The 20,644-nt window shown below is 34.9% G+C and overlaps 1 protein-coding gene across 5 annotated transcripts in view; it reads left to right on the plus strand.

Annotated features, from left to right (window-relative positions):
- The window catches only part of LOC123306286 (phosphatidate phosphatase LPIN2), a 40,772-nt gene that overhangs the window by 7,336 nt on the left and 12,792 nt on the right, over positions 1-20,644 (plus strand). For 3 of the 5 annotated variants that reach the window (XM_044888192.1, XM_044888195.1, XR_006536896.1), the window contains exon 2: positions 11,239-11,706. In XM_044888192.1, the coding sequence (XP_044744127.1) occupies positions 11,527-11,706 (180 nt within the window). In that variant the 5' untranslated portion in view covers positions 11,239-11,526. The remainder of the gene's footprint in view (positions 1-11,238; positions 11,707-20,644) is intronic. The other 2 variants (XM_044888193.1, XM_044888194.1) reach the window with 1 other exon arrangement.

Raw genomic sequence — 20,644 nt, forward strand, 5'->3', positions numbered from 1 at the left:
GTGTGCACCAAGAATTAACCTAACTCCCGATTCTAGCGTTAGACTTCTTCTTTCATGGTGTAGAAAACCTGGCAACAACGGAAACTACGAAAAAGGAAAGTTGTTTGCTTCGTTATCATTGGTTTGATTCGGGAGGTGTGTTAACTACGCTTCTACTGGCCTACTTAGCAAAACAAGTGACGTCAGATTCCCCTCGGGGGACAACAACGCGTCAAGGCCGAAAAAATAAAATTCCACTCGAAAACAACAATGAATTCATATCAGACAGGAGGCATTGCGTCCTGTTGTTTCTAGCGAAATTATAAATAACGAGGAAACACTTCACACGTGCAATGCGTGACCTTAGAATTTTGCGAATTTCAGTTGTAAACAGGCCTCAGAATTACGCAGGAGTGTAATTTGCAATTTTGAAACAACACGAACGATAATTTTTATCACATTCGCAACAAAGCAAGTAAGGGTGACCCCTTACCCTCTCAGCACTTATTTGATTTATTTTTATTGCCCAAAAATTACATTAGTTACAGTATCTTTGATTCTTTGAGGCATCTTTCATTGCTCCTAACTTTTATTGCAAACTCGAAGCTTATCTTCGAGATCATCTCATAGATGTTGTTAACAAATTCTTATAGTTGGGGAGCCGACGATGCTAAATCCGGATTTACTCGAGCGTCGTGGAGACCTAGTGGATTTTGAATATTAGAAAGAAAGGTTCTATAATGTATGCACTTTCAGCGGTGGGGAAAGCATCTGCATATTTTCGAAGACGTAAAAAAAAAATCGTCAGGTGTACATATTCGAACGTGTCAGATTAAGATTCTGTATACGCCCTACGTGTCTCTGATAATAAATTCATGTTGCTCTGACACTTTGCGTGGTGGGGCTGGCCGTACGGAAGAGTTGAAAATGGTAAAAAAAATTTCGACCGTGTCAGATTTTTAGAAGATATGTTAATTGGACACAAAGGAAGCTACTTTTCAAGGGACTGACAATTCGGGTGACACAAGGTCACAGCGGTCCTCTGAAAGTGCAAAAAAAAATCGTTACTTGTACATACTGGAGTGTGTCAGATTTCCATACAGATGGTTAATCTCGGTGTTGCAGACGTGTTGACCCATTATCTGACATTAACCAGGGGGGTTTTCTTAATCTGACAGTTTGAAGATAATAATAACAAGGTATTTCTTTCCAATATCTCCCATCCTGTACCTCTAATCATTTCTCTATACATTGTGAAAGTTGTAGATAATAAAATTCTATAAAACTGAAGCAATTTAACCTAACCGTTTTCGAGTTAGAGGGCGATAAGGGCGAGGGGCTTAGCCACACATGCGAATGGCCAAGGTCAATGTAGAAACCCAGTCTAATCTACATTCATCTCCATAGTCCATATATCTCAAAAACGTTCAAACGTAGAAATTGCTTCGGAAAAAATTTTTAGAAAATGTTATGCTCTACAACTTACAATGAATGCGAAAACAATTTGAAGCCCAGGAGATGAGATAATTCCAAAAAACTTATTTTTGTGACCTTTATGGCCAATTTTTATTTTTTTGGCTTGCTGATTCTGTCAGACTATATTTTTTCCGTTATTCTTGAATCATTAGCTTCAAAATAAGAAAATAATCCACCGCACTCGAGAATGTACACGTGACGTTTTTTTTTGCAAGTTTGGAGCCCTCCCACACATTTTCGTCAAGCTTAAATTGTGAGATTGAAAGAATATATACTTTTCACCACATAATATGAGGTCATATCTTAATCTGACCCGCTCGAGTATGTACATTGACCGTTTTTTTACTATTCTGACAGGCTGTCCTGGACAATTCTCCCTATATACAGTCATACAGATCTTATTATTGGTAGAGGTATTCTACAAGGTATCTCCCCTCATATTAATCTGACACGGTCGAGTAAATTCCGAATTTCCCTCTTGGTTTGGGCTCCCCAACTTTAAAGAGATCTGTTCGTATTGGAATGCAATACAATAATTTTAGGAGCAATTCTGAATCAGATCATATCGAATTTCCATCATTTTAAAAATATAAAAAAAATCCAGTATTAGCTGCAACCATAAGAGAGCCTAGGTGGGGTTATGCAGTTAACGATCACAATGGGTCAGCTTTAAATTAGTGCCTTAGAAATAACGACTTCCATCTTATCCAGATTTATGCATAGTTTCTTCTAATGTAGATTCCAGACCTCAACGTAGACCAATTTCACTCTGTTCAAGTGATATTCTTCATACAAATGCATCTTTATTTAAGCCTAGATGGAACTTCCCATTCAAATTTAAATTTTAAAATGATCTTCTTTATAACTTTACTCTTCGTTTATGCTATGCCGCTGCTAAGAGACATTGCCAGTTTCTACGTCATCAAATCTGTTTTGGAACTTAATTGCACCTTCTTTTGCAATGTGCGAGTACAAATATAATACTATGTTTGTAGGTGATACTGGATTGTTTTGTCATTTTCGTATTGGTGGTAATTCCAAATTTTCACTGGCTCAGTAGAACCGCTGTTCTACTAAGCCAAACTAAACTGAACAAAGCTTATTCTATTGGCAAATTCGAATTAATGATGAGAGAAATACACAATTTATCAGACGAAGAGATTAGGTACTTTTATCACGGTTTGACTCTGCCTTTTTTATGTCTTTTTTATAACTTTTTTGCAATTTTTCATTGTTATGTCCATTTTATTATTCAGGTTTTACTTTGTGATGAAGTCCAGTTTTCTGAGGAAAATTGGAGTTCATCTTAGTGCATTTCTTTCGTTTTAGATTTCCGCCTTTGAAAATATTTTAATTCTCGAATATTCCGTACGTTCATTCCGATAGGCAGAGTAAATGTAAAAAACCGCTTATCTGTATTTCACGTTGTTTTTCTTACATGCCGCTGAAGATTTCGACGTTTTTCATCTGTTGATATGCGATAAACCGGAGCTGACGACGTTTTTCATTCTTGTCGCATTCTGGAATTTTCAGATTTTTACCGTGAGAGGGGATATGCCTATAAAAGCAAATTTTCCCCCCGCGACGGTCACTTTTGACTGTTACTTCAGTTCTTCGGCTGACTTTTCGACTTTTGACTGTTACTTCAGTTCTTCGGCTGACTTTTCGACTTTTGACTTTTACTTCAGTTCTTTCGCTTCGCTTCAGTATTTTCGATTTTTCGCTTTCTAACGTGGTGACTTCTGTTATAGATTCAATTAATTTTCGGTATTTCTTTCGCCGTTGAAGAATAATCATTTTGTGTTTGCATCAGTGCTTAGAGTTAATTTTTTAGTTTTTTTCTTTTAAATCCTTTGAGTTTCGAGTGCTTGAAACAAAGGAGGTAGGTCCCCGTCTGTACCGTTCAGTTTCTTTGTTAGACCTACGCCGTTACTTCTTTAACTTTGACACTGCTGTACTGTATCGTTTTCTGTTGTATTTTATCGTTCTTTACCCTGTTTCGCGAGTCTGACTTTTCCCTTCGCTATCAGTCATGGCGTGTTAACCCTTGGGGTACTGAAGGGAAAGTTCCGTCAACCCCCCTGTCCGCGTTCCGCGTCATAAGTGTTAAATCCGAAATCTCTTCTTTTCTGTCAGTCATGGCGTGTTAACCCTTGGGGCAGAGAATAAGAGACACCGCACGTAGTCAGTGAAATCCCGTAGTTGCGCTAAAAATAGACATTTTCTTCGCTGTCAGTCATGGCGTGTTAACCTTTGGGGCAGCGAATAAAAGTCTCGAACAGATCCACCCTTATTGTGTTTCAACTTGTTTCAAATAAAAAATAAATTATTCGCATTTATAATAGAAATTGAGCGTGTACGCATTTCACATAACAATTTATGTGTAACCTAAACCGACCTTGTGGGTAAGTACATATGCATTATTATTTCAGAACTAGCTGACCCGGCAAACCTAGTTTTGCCATTTAAACTATTTCTAGGGTAGATAATAATAACTAACTCATCGTGATTGCTCGATTGGTCGTAAGAAAAAGGAATGCCTTTTTTTCTGTTCTGTACAATTTTTTTTGGGAATATTTTGTTATATAAACCTTGCCCTCACAATAATAAACACAACAAAAAAAGAATTGTCCAATTTGGTGCGATCGTTTGAACAATAAAGCATTTTGAAGTAAACCATAGATCCTCTTCATTAATATAGAATAGATATTAATATCCAATATCGATTATTTTGTAGCGCATCCCACATATTTTGCGAATTATAATTAACCAAATTTTTCAAACAATAAAAAAATCCTGACAAAAATTTTCTCATCAAGTTGTCTTTGTGAATTCTGCATTATAAATATGTTCCTTGTATAGCGTAGAATACAGGGTGAGTTTTTGACTCGTACAAATATTTCAACAGTAGATATAGCCATTTTAAAGTTTCATAATGAGCTATGCCAAAATTACCTCCAGCTAAATCTGTGACACTACACACCTGTGGATCTTTAAAAAAAAATTGCATTTGGTCAAAGTACCCAATATTTCGAATTTCACATTTATTTTTTATTTTTGAACAAATTACTCGGAAACGGCGCATTATTCTAGAAAATATGAAGAATACTTAATTTTTATGGTACGTAATGGTCATGATGATAAAACTGGAATCAAAAACCATATTCCGAAATTCATTTCATTCCGTTTGTGAGATAGAACTAAAAATAATTTTTTTTATGGCTTTTCAACAGCGTGTTTCTTTTAAACCGATCCGATTCGGCAAAAATGGTAAAGGAGAAAAGTGTTTCTTTTTACCTCAAGAATCTACTGTTGAAATATTCGTACGAGTCAAAGACTCGCCCTGTATAATATGACAAACAGATTCTTCTTCTGCCAATTGTTGAAGAATTTCTGAAAGACCTCTGCTACTCCCTTAATTTTCGTTAAGCTTGTTAGGTCCTGTAACTGGGTTCATTATGTTCGTTGCGTAAATCATAAAGGGGATTATGAATATGCTCTTTGGTATTTCAGGAAGAGTAATGACATTGAAACCGTATGGTAAGCTACAAGCGTGCCATTGTGCGAGTTATCAGCTTTAGGATAGGACTGTGAGCCTATGTTTATACATATTTCTTCTAATTTTGCTGAAGAAAACCAGCGACAAGTCAGTTTTCTAGCAAATAAAACTGGTACAACTGGGGGACGCACGTAAAAACATTAAAGTTCATTAAATGTACATAAGTCATGCTACTATCATGAGTTCATTTCATTGTTTAGACTGAAGAAAATCGCAATTTAAACACCAGCGAATATTAATTATATCAATTTGCAGTTCTTGCAATCGAATAACCTCTGTTGCTTTCAGCTGTTTAGCGATTGTGGGTCGTTCAACTTGTAAGAACCACTTTCGAGATGAACGTGGCTGACGAAATAGTATGTTACATAAAAATGTCTGCGGATGGTGAAAAGATCAATGCATACTTAATTCGGCCTGAATTTTTTGTCTGGGCATCTATCAAGTCTTATTCACAATTGGGAATTACAGTTATTTTAAACAATTTTCATTCGGTACTGATATAGTTGAGAGTAGCCTATACAGGGTGTTTTCTCTTTTCACCCTTAAGAGCCTTAGGACCCTAATTCACAATCAAGTGATTGAAATATTACACACAAAATTGCATTTGCTATAATACTTGATAGGTATTATACTTTTTATTGCATGTGTTCAAGTAGTCATCAAGTCATGAATAGTTCGAAAAATGTTTTTTTATTCGGTCGTTTTGTCTGAGGGTGTTGTGATATGTGGTAACAAATAATAATTTTGTTCGTGGAACTTTTGAAGAAAAATACTCACGAAGTACTTTCAGCTAGAAGGTTAATTCAACCTCAATTTAAAATTGTAATATTTTTTGATACTGTTAGGCATCCATCCATATGTATTGCGAATGTTTACCGCTTCGCACAATGGAACATGTGGAGATAATAACTTGGGGGGTTTAGTTTTAAGTTATGGTACAACGCACGTGTGAATCATGGTACGTAACATGTTTGATCAACCACCGAAGTTGAAAAACACCTGGCCAATTGCCCCAGAACACCTTGAACTCTTCATTGGCGTAGTTGAACATTTATTTTCGCGTGAATGTGCTTAGCCTCTCTCTTTTCTTATTTACAACTGAATTCGAAACTGGAGAAAATCTTGGAATTGGTAAAAAAAAATTGCTATTACATTTTTTTTTACAGGGCGTTTGGTAAACATGCGACAAAAATTTAAAAGGTTATTCTCTAGACTAGACTATAGGTACATAATGGGAATATCGAGGAGAATATATTGTTCTTTAACGTTTTTTGAAAAAGTGGTTCATTTCGAAGATACAAGGTGTGAAACAAGTTTGCTCGTTCCCCGGACTTGAAACCTCAAGAGTATTTTCTTGTGGTTTTATCTTAAGTCATTACTTTAGGCCACTCCACTGGAAAATTTTGCGAAAACACATAATTTTTGCATGCAACTCAACTAGAAATGAACTTGGTATGCTTGGAAGAGTCGGGCAGGCAATAATGAGAAGAACTGAATTTCATTAAAAAACTTTTGTAATTATTGATTAATACAGGTTGTATTTGAAGGTGAGAAAATTCCAACAATCGTCGTAAAAATGGAATGAAATGTAGAAACATAATAGAACTTTCAAGAAACTGCCTCGATTTTCTACATTTTTTTTTTCACCCTAAATTGCACGATGCAACAATTATGATTCTCTCAAAAGTCACCTGATGCATCTAATCCGTTGAACTTGGTACTAAACCATTCATTGTCCAGCCATATGTTCATGTTTTGTTTCGTTTTTACGAAGCCGGAGTCACCTACCATAGTCCCATACTTGAAATTCAATGAAATTTTGGGGTGGTATCTCAGCCATCTTGGATATTTTATATAGACAATTTCTGGAAAAACGACTTATTTTGATGAGTTCTACAATTCGAGCTGAATTGGATAGGTGTTGTCCTAAAAACAACTTTTATTCATAATAGATATTTATAATGTTGATAATGTAATTACATACTCATAATTTACGAATACTGAGTATTTCCCGAATAGGACTATTCACAAGTAACAATTAGGGCTTTTAATTAAATTACAGTCCGAATACGATTAACTTAGGTTCTTCAAACCTTTGAGACCATTTTCACGATTTGGATTTTCTGTATATTTTTATAATACGCATTTGTTTAGATATGGTTTTTCCTAATCACATCCGGTAACTTTTACATGAAAAACTGATCTGTACTTTCGATTTATGGATGATATCTAGGATATTCTCCAGGAATTGTCAGGTAACTATGGTTTCGATTCCCACAATGAACTCGCAACGAATGATTCCTTTTGTGTGTTTTCGTATCAGTCGTATGACGAAAATCTGATCGACCTTTGTACCTTTCTCCTTGGGAGTGTTCGTTCACTGCAATCATTATTTGAACCAAATATTTCACATGGAAGTTCACCATTGCGATACACTCGTATATGATAAAACGCCGTAATGTGCATAATTCTGACAAAATTGGTCGCTTCACAATACTTCAAACAAGATTAACCGCTAACAGGAAAAATTCTGGGTTATCAAATTGTTATTTGTTTTTGAAGGAAAGATGCAAACAAAACGTTGACAAATACGAGTATGTTATTTTGTTTGTTATTCTCATTAAAAAAGTTATAAACCCCTCCTGAAATTCTGCAACTTGAGTTGCAGATTCTGAATACCTACAGAAAGTATTGGAAATTGCAAAATTTATATAATGTAATGATAAATTCCTCCATCTAGGCTTATTATACATCTATCGACTTCAATAGAGATATTATACAGGGAGTGGCGTAATTAATGGATGGTTTGATACCTGCGGGTAGAGGACGTTCAGAAAAATATGTTTTATGTCTAGTAAAAGTTCCTCGGTTTTCAAGATATTCGAAATTTTCATAAATTAAAAAAAATACACCCTTTTCCACTCTTTTTAGGTGGCAAGTCTGCAAATGAATGAATTTTTGTAATTTTTTTTTGTAGAGTATTCTTACATAGATGCGCTATCGAATTCAATTTATGATTTGTTGGTGCATGCTAATTTTTTTTAAACTAAGATCGAACTAAAATTTCCTATTATGCATATTTTGCAGCTAAGTTTGACCTAACGTGGTGTCAAAAAAAATATGGTCACATGAGTGCCAAGTTGAGAAAACAACATGCCAGCTTCATTGCAATTCTAGAATGATATAACTTACTGTATTTTCAGCATTTGATACAATTCATATTATAATGACTCAAGGTCTAGCAATGTAAACCTTGTTTTTAAAAATTTTTAGCAACTGAAATGAGACGTGCAAGCAGAATAAAGCAATCATTCGTTAGAAGGTGTAGAGCATCTAGTAAAGCTCCTGATGGCAACTTTGAACACCTTTCATGAAACAGAATTCAAAGAAACTATATTTTTAAATTGTTATTTTCTTCCGTTTTCTTTCAATATGAAGCCCCTTAGTGTGAAATTAATATATTGAAGTGAATTTCAAGTAATGAAGTAAATTTAAGCACTTTTGTTATTAAGAAAAAAAACTTAAAATAAAATCATATTACATTTAGTCGCACTTTACAAAAATGCTAAAATATATTTCATCATTTGAAATTAACTCAAAAATATTGATTTCACCACTGTGGAGTTTAATAATGAAAGAAAACGAGACAAAATAACAATTAAAAAAATATCGTTCTGCAAAAGATGTTCAAAGTGGCCAACACCTTTTAATGAATGATTGATTCATTCGGCTTGCATATAAACAACTTTTACTTTTTACAACTTTTACAAAAGGTGCTCAAAGTGGCCACCATGAGCTCTAATACATGCTCTACATTTTCTGATACTGATTGCTTTATTCTACTTGCATTTCTCATTTGAGTTGCTAAAAATTTCAAAATCAAGGTTAACATTAAATAAGGCCTCAAGTTATTGTAATAGAAATTTATTTTGTATTAAATGTTGAATGTTGGAAATACAGAGAGTTATACCATTTCGGAATCTCAATGAAACCGGCATGTTTTTTCCTATTTCGGCACTAAGTGGGAGCGCCTACCAAAGTAGCGTAGCACTGACATGGCACATACGTGACAAAGGCGTTGCATAATTTTCAGATTTGAACTGAGAACGACATATTTCACGCAATTGACACTTCACTCAGATGTGCGATATCTGAAAATTATGCATCATCTTTGTCATGTATGTGTTATGTCAGTGCTAAGCTATTTTGGTGGTTAATCTCATGAAAAAATAAGCGCAACAGGAAATTTGAGTTAGATCTTTGTTAAAAAAAACCAAGCAGGCGCCCCAAAAATCTTAAATTATATTCCATAGCGCATCTATTCAGGAATACTATCCAAAAAACATATTGAAAAAATTTCTTCATTTGGAGTCTTGCCTCTAAAACGAGTGGCAAAGGATATCATTTTCCTGAATTTTCGAAAATCTCCAATATCTCGGAAGCCAAGGGACTTTCACTAAACATAAAACATATTTTTCTGAACCACCATAACGTCCTCTACTTGCAGGTACCATACTATTACATTCATTACACACCCTGTATATCAGTTTATTTTAATAAACTGATCAAAATATCCAAAACGAGCGTTGTTCACCCTGACAAACAGCAGAGATGTTCCCCCTCACAAACAGCAGAGATGTTCCCCCTCAGAGCATTTGTACAATTTCAATTTCATTTTATAAAGAAAATAATATCAAAAAAATATACATGGGGAATAAATTCAAGAGATAAATAACAACCATGAGAGTTTCCCTGTTGATAAAATTATTCTCGTATTGGGCGATTGCATTTCTACAGTCTTCTTCTTGCACCCTATGTTCGGAGTAGAAATTGCACACGAATATCAGTTGCATCTTCTAGTCTTTGTCAGAATCTTTCATTTAGCTTTCTGATACGTCCTGTGATTGGCTCAACTTTATTCAGTTTGTACAAGAGTCTATTGAAGGGGTTATATAGGAGTTTTCTTGGGTTTCTCAACTTCCTGATTGTTCTGAGGGAGGATGTTTCTGCCACTTCGATTATCTTCCATAAGTATTTCTTAGAATTTTCATATAGGGGATGTCCATATTCAATTATTGGTCTATATATTGTTTCGTAGAATTTCGTTGCCGTTTTCATCTCAATACCTTAATCCTTTTATGTAAGACCTTTGAAAAATCTAGCTCTCATGGTGGCTTTTTTCTTCATGTTGTTAGCGTGCAGTTTAAAGCTGGTTTTGTTGTCGAAATGGACACACAGGTATTGGTATTTTATTGATGCAGTAGATTTTACTTTTTTATCGTTTATAGATATAGATGGAGAGTTTTCATTTATGTTGTGATTGAAAATTAGTAGTTGTGATTTCGCTGGGTTAACTTTGAGTCTCCATCTGTGCTGTGATGTCACCTGTATGAACTTGAAGGTCTTCCATGCAGCCTTCAAGTGTTTTCTCATGCGAAATAGCCATAGTCATCTGCATATTGTAGATGTAGAGTGTACTGATTGTTGTTAAGGTGTTGCCCCCATGTCACTTCAATATATCTTGAATAGTGATCCTTGAGGTGTTCCTTGCATGGGTGTGAAGAAGTTAGAAAATGTATCCTTTATTTTCACCCTCAATTTTTCGTCCTCTAAAATCTAAATAAGATTTAATGGTATGAACAAGGTAGACAGGAGTATTTTTCTTGTGTAGTAAACCTTTGTCCATACACTATCAAACTCGCTGCTGCTGTTTTTCCTGTTTTTCTGTCGTTCAGTTGAGCATTCTGTAGATTGGAACATAATATAGTGAGTGGATGCAGTGGTCATTTAATAGTTATCGTTTTAATACAATTAACAGGCAGGAAGACCTAGGTCGTTAGCCCCTTGAAACATTGTTTCAATAAAGTTTATTACTGCTACTGCTACTACTATTGTAGAAAAAAAATTCTCCGAAAGTTTGTTACAATTTACACAAAAAAAACCATTTGAACCCAATGCAAACATTCATTCGAAGAGGGGAACTGATTTCAAAAGACCCTCAGGAATAAGAACTAGATCCAGTCCTTGCTCCAACAGTCTCACACCTAATGCTGGCACAACAACAATAATTTAGCCCCCGGCATCGCAACATTTCCGAAACGAAAACGAATCGAGTCATGTGAACGGCTTGTTGTTCACCTTATTCAACCTCGCCAGCATTCCCTTCTGTTTATGTTTACGTTTTAATTTTTATCCGCTAATTTGCGATATTATTGTTGTTGCAGATGCCGGAGAGCGCCGCGCAGGTTCCCGCCGTCAATCCGTTGGAATAAAATCGACTGAAAGCGAGCCGTTGAATCATACGTGAACGTGTTCCCGTCAGAGCGTAGAGTTCGTACATGCGACAAGTGCGTCCTATTGTTTTTAAATCTTGAACCTTAAACCGTACGTTGAATCGCGGATAACCTGATAAATCGCCGGGTCCCTTGGACTATGCGCCTGCCAGTAGTGCGACCCTTGAAAGTTTGGTGATTTTTTTTCAGCGCGGGGGTGACTGCGAGCAATCATCCAAGATGAATTACATGGAACGGATGATCTCGAATGTCCGGGATTTTTACAAGGACATCAATCAGGCCACCCTTACCGGTGCTATCGACGTGGTGGTGGTTGAACAGCCGGATGGCAGTTACAATTGTTCACCTTTCCATGTGAGGTTCGGCAAGTTGGGTGTGCTGAGGAGCAAGGAGAAAGTGGTGAGTTTTTTTAAATCTTTTTCACTCGTACTCGATGAAATGATGGTGACTGCAGGGCCAGTCTGGATAAATAAAGAATAGGACCCAATGGTCCTAGTTTAAGCTTTCGTTCGGAAAAACTCTTGTGGCTTCAATGTTGTGCAGTAAACAGTGCATAGAAAATTTCACATCGTCACAAGTCCAACCAAAACAAAATCATTCGTTCGATAAAAACTCACTTATCAAAATAGAACACATCTGATTTCTGATATTTTTGTAGATTTGAATCGAACAAAAAATGCTAATCTGAATGAACCTCTTAATGAACTTACAGTTTAGAATGTATATTTTTTTAATTCCATCTAAGGGGTTTTTCCAGCCAGTTAGGAACTACATACCTGCAGCCTTGATGTCTGTTTGGACATCCTATGACGAAGCTTAATTTTCAAGAATAAATCAGATTTATGTGTATAAGGAAAATTATCTGAAAATCTAAAGATACCCTTCGCCAAAAACATGATTTTGGATACAGGGTGTCTGTAAAAAAATGCGAAGGACTTAGGGAGATGATTCTTTGTGAAAATAAGCAGGGGTAGTTTCTATAAATTTTTTTCGAAATCGACCTCCCTTCCAAGATATAGCCTTTGTAAGGCGATGAGACGAGTTGACAGTTATTAGGGGTTGAAAATAACAACATGTATTTTAGCGTGAGATAGTCATTCTATGGAACACTTATACGATGAAGTGGAATGAACAGTGATTCCTACTGCTTGTAGGTTGTGATTTATTCAGAGAAAAGTATCGAAATTTTGCAAGAGACTTTTTTTCTCCAGAATCGACTGGGAAACCATATGAGAATTTTATTTTTCGAAAATATATCCCACGAAACAATTTTTGAAGGAAAAGCATAAGGGGTTGTTATTTTCAACCCCTAATAATAAAGTTATGAGAACTAAAAAAAAATTATGAGAAACATCTACTTAGTGCTTCATATTATGTATAGTTTTATGATTCAGTGTTCTTTAGAACCCGTAAAAAAAATTAAAAACTGTCGACTCGCCATCGCCTTCAAAGGGAGAGAGGTCAATTTCGAAAAAAATTCATAGAAACTACTCCTGCTTATTTTCATCGAAGAATCATCTCCCTAAGTCCTTCGCATTAGTTTACTGACACCTGGTATAAAGGGGGGTTTGCCTAATACCTCACGACGTAGGTGGGATTCATTGGGAATTATCTTTGCACTTCCTTATCTATAATGGAGCCTAATCTCACCTTCTATTTATTCACTTCTATGTTTAATATCAACTCTTCACATTACCGAGGTGGTCCTTATACTAGGTATTTTGTAACTAACTTTATCGCGTCTTCCTTATTTTGAAAGTTACTACGTGTTGTAACCAGTGAACTCAATAAATAACTCAAAAAAAATCGTTATCGAGTTCACTGGTTGAAACAGATCAGAAGCTTCGTTTCTGTAATGTCACTATGACAACTTAAGCCTCGTGTTAAATTCTTCAGACGTTTTTATTACCCAAGAGAAAATTACTGATTTCCCTCGTTTGACAGGAAGTAAATTTTCAAGTAAGTGTTAATTTTATGATTTGTGATCTATCGTACTGGAGAAAAATCTTAAACTTTTCAATGAACGTGAAACGAATGAAAAACGATCGTCCGAAAATAGCTATTTAATCAACTAGGTTATTAATGGGATCGATTAATGATTGAGATATGGAGATCATTAATCGCTCAATCAATAAACGAGTTGATTACAAGATTTTTCCGAGGATTTTTCCGTCGACCACATTCCGAATTGGATGTGAATTCTGTTCAAACCTTAAAAACGGTAACAATCCGGAAACAATATCAGGAAACAGGACTAAAAGATGAAAGAAACTATGGTTTCATGACAACCGTGGCGACGTTTCGCAAGATGTCTCTTGCTTCCTCAGGCCAAAGATGTCTAAGAAAACCAATTCATCAATTGATGCAATAAAATACAAAAAATGGTCTGCCATAAAGATATTCTTGCTAATCGGAAAAAAAGCAAAAGGGCAAAATTAGCATCTAGTCACATTCAATGATATCGAAAAAACTGACTTAAAAACGGTAGTTCAAAAGCCAAATAAGTACTAGTTTTCATCACTATCGGTTCTATTTTTTGTTGTCTATTGAGTTATGCAGCGTTGGTCTAGTTCAGTAGCTGGATGGGTGATCGATCTCCATACAGGCTAAAATACCGTACTGTCTTTAATGAAAATTCTATTCTATTCGAAACACCTTGTGGAAACCCACCGGTATAAATCGAGTACAATTATTATTGCATCTGTTTGAAGAATTTCCGAGAGAATTTCCCAAGCGTGAATTCTGGGAAGCGCGTTCTGGGACTGTCCAGCCCGGAAAATTTCCGCTCTCAATTTTTCATCGTTAATAATAACTCAGACGATAAACCTTGAACCTTGCTACAAGCACTGTTTGATGAAAATAGTAATTGTTATATCTGGCTCATGTTCAAGAGAGTGGAAAAATGGCATTTTGCGTCCCACACGCGACTTTGATGCTTTGATTGAGAGGTGCTTTGAAGTGTCACTTTCCAATAACGATGTTTCACTGAAACTGACCTTATGTTAACAACGCTGCTGAAGTTATCCATGTATTTTTCTCGGTATCTACATAACATGATTGGTTATAGAAGAAGTGTTGCAATGTTGAGAGCGGTTCGAATCAGACCTTGTAGAGTGAGAGCTCCAGCTACTCAGAGCCAGAGAATGCAGAGTGCGATGTACCGACAATTTTTGTCGGTATAAACTCATTGTAACAACCCAGAACCTTCTTTATTCAAGACTTAAAAAGACTGAGGGGAAATTTCAAATGCCGAATCAGAAGTAGTCGCTTGAAGAACTGAAGGAGCCCTTATACTTCAGCAATTTTATGAATTTCTCCACCATTAATACCATTGGCCCAATGTTATCTGAATCAGTTCGTTATTTCGAATTATATACCGAAAAAAAACTTGATGGGGAATGAAAGAAATGAAAAGTGTTTACCTTTACCTTTACTCTTATGGTACTCTTGCCATTGGAACTGTTCGTCAATGACCCAAAAGTGCTACAACACCAGTAACAGTTTTTCAACTCTTTCGGCGAGAATTTGCAGAAAGGCAAATTGACGTATTCGAAATTCCACATGTACTTCCATTTCGCTAAGCATAGTCAGAGAACTAGAAGACGTCTCCATGAGAACAATTTAAATCTAACATCTTCGCGAGCTTCTTAACAAGCCTTAAGGGAGGTCTACAGCGTTATAGTGGTCAGTTCAAAAAAAGAAAATGAATATCTTACGACAGAAACCACTAATTTATAAGGGGATTTCATTATATTTCAATTCAATCAGTTCGTCACCTCGGAAAGTCAGAAATTTTTTTATTCGCTAAACGGAAAATAAAATTGTTTTCATTGAAGAACAAATATTCATTCGTGTTATTAACATTCCGAGGTGCAATTATCTCTTCTATGAATTTCGACATGAAGAAATTTCTCGAAAAGTCTTGCCATTGGCTACAATTCGTATCCTGGTGAAATTGAAAAAAGGCGTTCGTTAAGTGCTACCATCTTTTCTACGGAAGTGGAAACTATTGTAATATCCTCTTAAAGGTTATAGTGAATAACAGAGCGGGTGCGGGTACTCAGCACTTTCAGATGACTCATTCATCAGATAAACCAAGAAGATAATTGCAAATGAGGTGCAATTCAGTTCAAAACCCATTGGAATGGTGATGATGAAGAAAGTGTCAATGTCAGGCTCACTGGCAGAAATCGCTCCTTCATCAGTAGCGTAGCATAGACAATGTGTAGATTAAGAAAGAAGATAATTAAAAATACCTTAAACTTTTGTGCGAAAACCTTGTTTATCTAATGAACAACGCCCGGCTTCACTTTTTAAGGTTTAACCGAGGGTTTAACTGGGTGCACCAATGCCCCAAACATAAACAATTGAAATATAATGGGAAAGCTTAATTTTGTTATTGCAAATAATCAACCAAAATGGTATGACCATAATGTATCCACAGTATTTATGATATGATATAATTTCTACATATTCAGGTGAACTTCAGAAGTGTAAAATTTCCACTTTCCTCTATATTCATAACATATCTTTAGAATAAGAAAGACTGCTCTGAGTGGATCAATAAGCAAAGGAAATATTCCTCTCAAACAATTCGTATGCATCTTCCGTTCATTCAACAGTAATAACCAATTATTACTGATCTATTACCCAATCTACTGATTATGCGGAATTAGTCTCGTCATCAATGGGAATAGGTCGCCCTTGTAAAAAGCATTGAACTATTTCGTCGATCGGTTTCGTAATCTGTTCGTACCTATTTAATTTCAAATGGGGTTATTCGTTTATGAAACAGTAACAAACGGTAATTTTGGACCTCCAAACTTCCGGCCACAGGTTATACTGTTCGAGAAAAATTGAGTTGCCAAGAATTTTTGGCCCGAAATTTGCAGTCATTATCTTTTACTGGTGTATTCTAGAGTTGTCCATAATGTGTTTCAAGGTGGTATTGAAATATGGCTTTTAGTCGGATGTCTGGGGAAAATTATATTTATAAACAACATTTCGAGAAAGCGGGAATTATTATTAGGTGTAATTGAAATAATTAATCATGGAGAAACAAGGCACTGGAAAGTATTTTTTATACTATTTATACATGTGTAATTGAAATAATTAATTATCTAGAAACAAGACACTGGAAATTATTTTTTATATAAACACATATGTATTTGCAGATTTTTCTGACTAGCCTAATTTTTTGATATCTTTGTTTCGACTAAACCCTCACGTTGTTCTTCATACATCCACAGATTTAGCTATATAGCTTTGTTTTTTCAGGGGTGGCACAGCTCATTATGAAACTTTAAAATGGCTATATCTTTTTATCAGTACCGAATTAGATAAAATGGTATAGGAAAAAAGTGTTTCTTTTGACCAGTTAAAATATTTGTACGAGTCAAAGACCTGTATGATTCCTTTTCCTTGAAAGCACTCAACTAACCTCAAAAAATGTTTTCGGGGTGATATCGTGCAACATCTTATGAAATGTTTTTTTTTTGCTGAATGTAACTAAGTTAATGAATTCAGTGCATACAGAGCACAAAAATAATCAAAATCATTTTCTCACTAATTTCTCACTCTATTCATGACATTTCTGGTCAAATAGAGTCTTTGATCAATGAAATGGATTGCCAGGAACTGTGGTGGAATCTTCTAGTGTCAATACGTTCAAAAAGGGTTACGATCGATGCATGCATGCTCCCCGCAGGTGCTTTGTGAAGTGTATTAGTCAAACCTTTGCTATTCTGTACTTGATATTTGTTTTCTTTTCTTTTTTTCATAGTGCGATAATGCTTTTTTTTCTTTTTATTATCATGTCTAATCTAGTTCATAGGTTTTGTCTCAAATCTGTAATAATAATAATAATGATTAAAAAATCCTTCTATTTCTCCCACATATGCAAAAATTTGAGATTTGAAGAACTTGAAGAGAGTTATAATTTTCTGTAACCGAGAGTAATTAATCAATATGAACACCAAGATCTCAAAATATGTCTCTTTCGAGATTAAGATTGTCCTGCTCAATTGATTCTCTAATACTATATTTTATTTACTCGAAGAAAACTGTGACACATTGTATATCTTGGTGTATAACGACAAAATTGAAGGAAAGAAAAATTTTGCAGAGTTGTTTTACATTGATCTGCGTTTCGCAGGCCAATATCGTTCATTGCAATAAAGATTATTTTATCAATTCATTACGTTCTTAATCTGCAAAATAATACCAAAATGACGGCTTCCTCATTGTTTCTTGACAAAGGCGCGAAAATTAATTTACAACATTAGTTCCAGTTTGTTTTACGTTAGAATGAGTTCGAAATGACCGATCTAATCAAAACCTATTTCGTCACAACTCCATTTATAACTTGAGAACGAATGTATTTTCCTATTTGTTGTTGTTATTCGAGGTAGTTAATTTTATCGTGTATTATTTACAGGAAACTGTAGATAACATCTTATAAGCAAAGTTTCACAACTTTTCCTGAAATTAAATGTGTATTATGTACATGATATATTCGATTGTGTATTCCTAGGACACGTCCGCGTTATTTTATTGCCACTTAATTCTTTCATATCATACATATGTATACAGGGTGAGTCTTTGACTCGTACAAATATTTCAACATTCGGCCCTGTTAAAAAGATATAGCCATTGTAATTTTCATAATTAGCTGTGCCACTACTGGAAAAACAAAATAACCTTCAGAATAGCTAACTGCATCTGTGGCACTACACATCTGTGGATCTTTCAAACAGAGTTGTATTCAGCCAAAGTACCTAATTTTCAAAATTTCACAGATACTTTTCATCAAAATCAAATTACTCAAATCGACGCATTATACAAGAAAATATAAAGAATACTTTTATTTCAACGTTTTGAATTTTTGGTATTTTTATGGTAGGTAATGGTCATAATGAGAAAATCGGTGACGTAGGTGATATCTTGGGTTCGAAAAAGATTCATCAAATGAATGGAAAACCATATTCCGAAATTCATTTCATTCGATAAAACCGTATGTGAGATGTAACTTAGAAACTCGCTTAGAAATAACATTTTTTATGGTTTTTCAACAGCCCGTATCTTTACAACCGAGCCGATTCGGAAAAGGTGGTAAGGGAAAAAGTATTTCTTTTGACCTCAAGAATCTATTGTTTAAAAATTGATACGAGTCGAAGATTTACCCTGTATATTACATGTTCACTCATTGTAATTTGTATGGGACAGCTAATTCTCAAGATTAGGAAATTGGTAAAAAACGAGTTGAATAAATGACAACTAATTGGAACTCATTTCATAGGAGCTTTACATTCCATAAAGGAGAAGAAATAATATCTTTATTTTTGTATAATGTTTTTCGATCTAGAGAGAATGGATTCTGATCTTCGCTTGATTCCATAAATTATATCACTGTACAGGGTGGGCAAATTTCGATGTTTTAGCACTACAGTTTTTAAACCAGAGGAGATGGCAATCGAAATAAATTTATATCTCCGCTAATACTGATGATAGAGCTCTGAAATTGAAACATTATACAGGAACTTTTTGACGTAGAATCCAGTAGCGTGCTCGCCTTTTCAGTAGGATTTTTAATTACGAAGCTATGACCCAGAGTTATGTTTTTTTTGAATGGGAACACTAGGTTTCTGTGCAATTTTTTGAAAGCTTAATTTTTGCTGATTTCAAAAATATTTAACATCATATGGTTTGTATCAATATAAATAATAGAAAATGGTCAAAAACCTTTTTTCTCAATATTTTTATGGTTTCAACTTTTGATGAGCATAGAAAAATATAGCATCGTATGTTTACCACTGTCTCCTTCTATTAGTCCCTTCATCATTATAAAAATTTATGAAATATATCTTGATTCAAATTTTGTGAAAATTGGTAAAAAGCATAGAAAGAATGACATTACCGAAAGGAGACTGCTCTTGTTTTAGGAAGCTCTATTTTTCTATGCTCATCAAAAAGGTTTTTGACCATTTTCTATTATTTATATTGATACAAACTATATGATGTTGTATATTTTTGAAATCAGTAAAAATTAAGCTTTCAAAAAATTGCACAGATATCTAATGTTCCCAATAAAAAAAAAACATAACTTTGGGTCATAGCTTCGTAATTGAAAATCCTGCTGAAAAGGCGAGCACGCCACTAGATTCTACGCAAAAAAGTTCCTGTATAATGTTTGAATTTCAGAGCCCTATCATCACTATTAGCGGAGATATAAATTTATTTCGATATCACCATTTTTCCAATTTTTGCTTATAAACCGAAAACAAAAGGAAGTGGCCAAAAATGACTACTAATATTGTAGGTTTCTCAGAAAAAGAGAACGAGAATGGGGTATCAGATTTTGTCTATCTCCTCTGGTTTGAAAGCTGTAGTGCTGAAACATCGAAATTTGCCCACCCTGTACATATATGCGGTTTTCATTAAAAAACTTGTTCAAATTGGTTTATTACTTCATTATTGATAGTTTTATAATATCAAGCCTTCTGACTGTCTATAATCTATAGAATATTAAAAATTCACTTTCTGTATTGTACCTGGAACTTAGTATCTATTAACTGAAGTCAATGAAAATCTCCCAAGAAAAACTCCCCCGCCATGTCCTAGAGAATGGTGTTTTTTCAGTTGATCTATTGTGACGCCCACTCATATTGTCTTGTCTGAACGAACGACCGCTCATAATGTAACGAAGAGAACTTGAACTTGGCCTCGAAATCATTCAACGTATTCACCTGATGTCATTACTTGAACTAGTAGGGGTCATTGCTGGAATACTTGGCCTAATGACTTTTTTCACCGTCTGCTGAACAGATTGAATCTGTGCCAAAGACGAAATGGCGTCTATTTATTGTAGAGATGATTCAAGCCCTTTGTCGGCCAAACAAAAAACGAATATCGTCAAGCGGAGATCTATCCGAGATGTTGTATAGCTACATTTTACCATTTTACGAAAATACCCCACGAATATTTTTTGGTTTATAAGTAAAAATAAGAAATATTTGAATTCTTTTCTCCACCTTCTCCACTATGTACCTATATGAAAAACTCGAAGAGAAAAAAAGGAAAATTTTTCCTAATATTTTAATATCTAGTTCGTTGACTAGTGTAGCCTTATTTTTGCGGATAACATTTTCTCGTGGATACAAATGAATCACTCATACATAGACCCAAAAAATTTTTGTAAGCATTCTGGTACCATATGGTTTTCTTCTTAATACCAAATACACTTTTTTATAACACACTAATAAATCCAACAAATATGACAAAGTGAATGAGCGACAAGGTTTTTCTGCAAATTATTGACGAGGACCAACTAAAAAAGAAA

This window comes from Coccinella septempunctata, chromosome 2 (assembly GCF_907165205.1).
Source record: "Coccinella septempunctata chromosome 2, icCocSept1.1, whole genome shotgun sequence".
Classification (NCBI taxonomy): domain Eukaryota; kingdom Metazoa; phylum Arthropoda; class Insecta; order Coleoptera; family Coccinellidae; genus Coccinella; species Coccinella septempunctata.